Raw genomic sequence first — 6,000 nt, 5'->3', positions numbered from 1 at the left:
GACGGGGACAGATTCTTCAGCAGGGTCTGTTGTGACAGGATGAGGGGAAGTGGTTTCAAGCTTGAAGAGGAGAGATTTAGGTTAGCTATAAGGACAAAGGCTCTTACAGTGAGGGTGGTGAGGCACTGGGATAGGCTGCCCTGAGAGGAGGCGGATGCTCCATCCCCAGAGACACTGAAGGTGGGGCTGGATGGGGCTGAGCACCCGATGGAGCTGTAGGTGTCCCTGTTCACTGCAGGGGAGTTGGACTGGATGGCCTTTAAAGGTCCCTTCCAACTCTGAGGATGCTATGACTGTGAATCGAGTGCTTTATTTACTGGCTCTGTTTTCTTCTAGAAACAAAAACAATAAAGGCCACACTTCAGACAGCTAAACTGGGATATTTATTCTCACTGCTGACAGAAAACACAGCAGAACAAAGGTCAGACCTGTTTTCCATCAGTGCTCTGCGGTGCATTTTGCTTACTCTCTTCTTTCCCACGGCACGTTTTTGGCTAATGCTTACAGAATCAAACCCTGCAGAACACGTACGTGCGCACACAGCGAGCTGACGGAGCTTTTCTGCCACGCCCTGATGGTGTGCAGGGCCTCGTGGCACCTTCGTGCGGCAGCAGCACCAGTTCGCAGTGGCAGCGCTGTGCGGATGCTCGCGGGCTGCCCGTCTCTCGGGACATGGCTGCACGCCACCTCTGCAGCGCACCCCAGCACGTACACGCACGCAGAGCCGCGCAGCCCACCGCGCATGCGTATTGGCACGCCGCCATTCCTGACCGGCCTTGAGCCGAAGAGAGCGTTCCGCGCGGGCGCGCTGAGCCGGGCGAGCTCGATCCCGCCTCCGTACATGCGCGGTAGCGGCTCGAGGGCGGCTTCCGGCCGGCGCGGGGCCCGCCCTTCCCTTTCTGCTCGCGGGCGGCCATCATGGTGCGGGCGTGTGGCCGCGGGACCGACGGCGGGGCCTGGCGGCGGCGGGGTCTCCCCGTGTCTTTCCCGCTCGCTTGCGGCGACCGGTGGAGGCCTCCCTGCTCCTGGCCCTGCGGCGGGGCCGGGCGGGGGCCGGGCGTTGGGCCGGGCGGGGAGCAGGCCGCGGAGCAGGCCGCCTGACACGAGTCGGAGCGGGGCGCGCGTGGCCGTTGGGTTGCGATTGGTGGGGGGAGAGGTTTATGAGGGGCGGTTTGGGGGTGCCGCGGCCTCGCCAAGCGGCTTTCCTCGAGCACTTTTCTCCAGGCGGGGCTGGAGCGGGTGGCTGCGGGCCTGGGGCCTGTGGGCAAGGGAGGGTACGGGGAGCTGCTCGTGGAGGCGCTGAGTGCCGACTTGTGCCAATCTTTCTGCCCGTAGGTGTTCAAACGCTTCGTCGAGATCGGCAGAATCGCCTTCGTCTCCTTCGGGAGGCATGCTGGCAAGCTGGTGGCCATCGTGGATGTTATCGACCAGAACAGGGTCAGCCCAGAGCACTGTGCCTTTGTTGTCTTCGTTCTCTGTGAACAGCCTGAGCACTCGGGCCTTGTATATAGAGCTTAAAGGGAATTTTCTGTTAGTGATTGTTCAAGGGAGTCAGCATTTGACAAGATGGGATTAAACAGCTGTTATTGTATTTTAAACTTCTGGTAGCAGACTGTGCATTGCCCTCTGCCATCTTTCCTGAGAAAAAAAGTGGCTGAGTAAATGCCACTTGGAATCTGATACCTCTGAATGGAATGGCACCGATGCGTGCTCGAAGTAAATGCCTGATAAACAGGTTCTTTTCACTCTATGGGAAGATCACTCTATCCTGAAGAGCTGAACAAAGATCTTTCTGGGTGTGTTTTTTAAGTTTTTCTCCAGAGATGATGAGCCTGTAAGGCTTGGGTTGTGTGCATGAGATGTCATTTCTGGTTTTGTCTGAATGACATGTATCTTGATTTGAAGTATTGGTATCGAGGTGAAGTTGCTCAATTATTAGGAAACTAAGTGGAATGTGATGGGGAAAAAAAGCACGCTTTAAAAAGTAACTCAATTTTTCAGGCGCTAGTGGATGGCCCCTGCAGTGGTGTCAGGAGACAAGCCATGCCCTTCAAGTGCATGCAGCTGACTGACTTTGTTCTCAAGTTCCCGCACAGGTGAGTTGTTTGCTTTTTTTTTTTACTTGTATAAAGCATACTGTCACTTGGCTGCCTGAGTTATGTGATCTGATGAGAGATGTTCATACAACTTTGTCAATACATTAATGTGTATGCAGCTGAAATTGGGCAGACCATGGTGTAACAGCTGAATGTGGGTAGGTTTCCATTATCACCACTGGTTGATAACTGCTGCCCAGGAGTATACAGGATACAACCTGACCTGGGCAGCTTGCAGATAGGTGTGGGTTGCAAGGAGTAAGGGGAAGCAGTTGCAGTAGTACTGTGCAGCTTTGTGTTTGCTGTCACTCATGTCACTTTCGGACATCAAATACATTCCCCCTTTGCAGAGCTGCATGAAGTTTCAGGAGGCTGAACTCACATTTAGTTGCTGTCTGAGCTTTTGTAACTTAGAAACTAAAAATGGCTGCTTTTCTGTTTGAGGAGCATTGCTGGGAGTGTGAGTGTGTGGCTGGAAATCACTCATAGATTGAGTCCTAGCAAAGCATTATACATAATGGAGTTTGAATGCCACATGCATCTCTGTGGTATAATTGACTTAAACTGAAGGGTTGGTTTTTGCATCTGAAGGAGTGCAGAAGGATGATCTTCCCTTGTGTGAGATTTGATGAAATAGCATCAGAGGGTACTTCTTGTACAGATTATCAATGTAACTATTTGGCTCTTTTAATACAGCGCTCGTCAGAAGTGTGTGCGTCGTGCCTGGGAGAAGGAGAATATAAATGAGAAGTGGGCAGCAACACGATGGGCGAAGAAGATTGAAGCCAGAGAAAAGGTATGGGTTTTGACTGGATGTGTAATGCACTTCATTCTGCTTCTACTCATGAAAATTAGGTTTAGTATAATAAATTATGTATTTACTCTTGCTAGGATTAAAAGTGGTCGAAGTGTAGATCAAAAATTGCTGTCTATCAGCTTTGACTTGTCTTTGTACTGTAAAGGTTGATTTTGTCATTCTTGTAATTTCCTTTTTTTCTTGAATCACTACATCCCATTGAGGTCCTCTGTAGTGAATTAATTCCAGATGAGTAGCCAGACCCAGTTTGGAGGTGGTCAGAGTTAATTATGGAACATTCTGAAGTGCTGAGTTTTATAACTTGCATGAATATGTAGCACAGCCTCATGATTGATTCTTTTCAAACAGAAAGCCAAAATGACTGACTTCGATCGTTACAAGGTTATGAAGGCAAAGAAAATGGTAAGTGCTTGAGTGTAGTTTCTTTACAGGGTTAATGCTTTTAAACTTTACTTTTAGAGTCACATGGTGATCCTTAGTAGTCTTGCTTTTATAGTTGGCTTGGCCTAAGAGAGTGACAAAAAATATTGGGATGCCTTGAATTTTTAATACTTCTTTGGTCAGTTGTTGATCAGACTTGAATTCATATGGCCTGTGTGTCAGTCTTCTGAGTCACAGCTGAGGAGTTACCTGCTGCTGAAATGAGATGTTCTCTATTGGATGCAGTTAGTATTTCGTTCTGTAATAAACTCCTTACACATGGAATACTGGGATGCCCACTTTATCAGCCAGAGTGATGTTTGCTGCTGGGTAGATCAGTTTTAGGTGGAATTTGACATTTTAAATGTAATACATAGTACATCTTTTGACTTATTAAAATACAGTCAGGTTAGGAAAGGTTTATTACTGGAAATGGCAGAATCTGAAAGTTTAGAACTGCAGTTAAGGAGTAATACTTTTGAACTGTTGCATTTTCCATCTGATTAATAGTTTTTTTTTTTTTTTGCTCCTTTTTACAGAGAAACAGGATCATTAAGCATGAAATTAAGAAGCTCCAGAAGAAGACCACTAAGAAGGTGAAGAAGACAGAGAAGAAACAGAAATAAAATGAGCTTCTAGCTTTGTATCACTTGGTGTCCATGTTCTGATTCTTCAGAAATGACAAGTGGTAAAAGATCTGATCTAAATTGTAATCAAGTTCACTTTGCTTCTGTTGTCTGTCTCATTTATTCATGTTAACAAGGGCTGGGCTCAAGGGTTTCTCTGAATCACGCAGAAATGTCTCTTTCTCATTCTCTTGACCGTACAGACTATGCTCAGTGCTCTGTACCCAAGACAGTTTGAAATACTGATGTTTTTACTTACTCGTGGTAGTTCATATCCTCAGACATCATGTAGTAGTCTTTGAGCAGTGGACCTGAGTGCTTTATTAACGAGATGGGAATGGGTGGTTTTGTTTAGCATGCCAGCTCTTCGGTGTGTTTGAAGTTGATAGCTTGTATCAATACCTTGCACCTGAGTTCCTTAAACTATGCAGCACACCATTGCCACTTTTGAATCAAAACCATTAAGTAGAAAGGGACGTGACCTAAAAAATAATCCATTATTTCAGTATTTCAAATGGATTTAGTCTTTGCACTTTAATGCCTACATCTGTAAATGTCAGCGTCTTCCATGCTTTCTCAGGTGTGCTCTGTTGGCAGGGGATGTGTTTTCTTCCTGTTGAATGGAGAATATGTAAATCTGAGACCTCTTGTAGTACAAAGGGAAGTTATTTTTAAAGTCCAGTATAAGATGGAGGCAGGAGAATATTGAAAAATGAAGGTTGTAAGACCTTCAGGGACGTTGTCAAATAGGCACTCATACGTTGTCAAGTAGGCTGATGATGTGTGCCTTCAAAAATGACTTCTTATCAATAGTCATGTGCCTTGTTCTTTTAACTAAAACTGGGCATGTTTCCTCAAGCACCTTGAAGTAGTTTGAGACAACAGTTTCATGCCTCTGCAAGTTGAGTTCAAACATACGATTGGTGTGAACGGTGTAACTAAGGAAGAAAAGCTTCTGAAACAGTGCAAATTGAGATTAGAATTTGCATTCAAGCATCTGGAGATGTTAAATTATATTGGATTACAGTGCGGAGGAAAGAGAAACAGTAGAATGTACCAGTTTTGGGGTAACTTCACCTTCTGACAGCTTGTTGTGTGCGAGCCGCGTGTGTGCTGCTCCTTAGAAGTGATGAAAGCTCTCTGAGACTGCCTGTGGCTTTGCTTCGTATCAGGGGGTGCACCTCCTCGAGCAACAAGCACTGTGCCATCTGTGCTGGATGGTTGGATTTGAAAGCCACACATACACAACACGAGGCAGAAGGATGGGTTTGTTTCTATTGCTTACCACACGATGGCAATATTTGCTCTTCACAGCACCTCATAAGGTGATGGCTGCACTTGCGTACAAGGGAACGGTGCCAAACAAAGGTGATGGCACAAATATTTGACAATGATGGATGTGCTTATCCATATCTTTATTTTGCATTTATAGTTGACTGACATGGAATTTGCTGGACCGAGTCAGCATGTACTGCTTTAATTTACTTTGTGGTGTGTTAAGAAATTGGATCTGCTGTTCAGAAACAGCTGAAGGTGAAGTCCTGGCATTGATGTCTTTAGCTGGTTTCACACAGAACATGTAGGAGGCTTGTTGGGAGTAGAGAGGGTAATGTACCCTGTCCCATTTTACCCCGGGGATTAGCAGGTAAGTACTTCCTGAACTGCAGTCGGTAGCAGGCAAGCCCTCTTGGAGCTCCCTCTAGGGAGATGTGAGCAACTAGGGGAGCAGGATTGAAGACCCTTAGTGTAATTTACAACAACCTGGTGCAGCTGTTGTGCAAGGCTGCAGTGCTGGGCCAACACATCAACTCTCCAAAACTTGTGCTCGCCATATATGAAGTTTCACTTTTGAATGCTGTCATGCCCAGTGGGTTCCCCAGCTCCACAAGAGGCCACCCTCCCAGAGCCTCTAGCACTGCTTGCACTCCTTCATAATTAAAAGGTCTCTTCCACAGACAAATTCTTAGCCAAAGCATAGCTGCTGCCACCATGCTCAGCTGCTGCTCTATAGAGGGATCTAACAGATGTCAGTGTGGTGCTG

At 46.6% G+C, this 6,000-nt stretch overlaps 1 protein-coding gene across 1 annotated transcript; it reads left to right on the top strand.

Moving 5' to 3' along the window:
- The first annotated feature begins 893 nt into the window (after positions 1-893).
- Positions 894-4,060, top strand: RPL14 (ribosomal protein L14). The gene is made up of 6 exons (XM_418775.7): positions 894-921; positions 1,336-1,437; positions 2,002-2,096; positions 2,793-2,892; positions 3,262-3,315; positions 3,873-4,060. The coding sequence occupies exons 1-6, from the start codon at positions 919-921 to the stop codon at positions 3,957-3,959; spliced, it is 441 nt and encodes a 146-aa protein (XP_418775.3). The 5' UTR covers positions 894-918; the 3' UTR covers positions 3,960-4,060.
- The last annotated feature ends 1,940 nt before the right edge of the window (positions 4,061-6,000 follow it).

Source organism: Gallus gallus, chromosome 2, assembly GCF_016699485.2.
Source record: "Gallus gallus isolate bGalGal1 chromosome 2, bGalGal1.mat.broiler.GRCg7b, whole genome shotgun sequence".
NCBI classification, from domain to species: Eukaryota; Metazoa; Chordata; class Aves; order Galliformes; family Phasianidae; genus Gallus; species Gallus gallus.
Note: the sequence above shows the minus strand (reverse complement) of the source record. Positions and strands in the feature narration are given on the sequence as shown.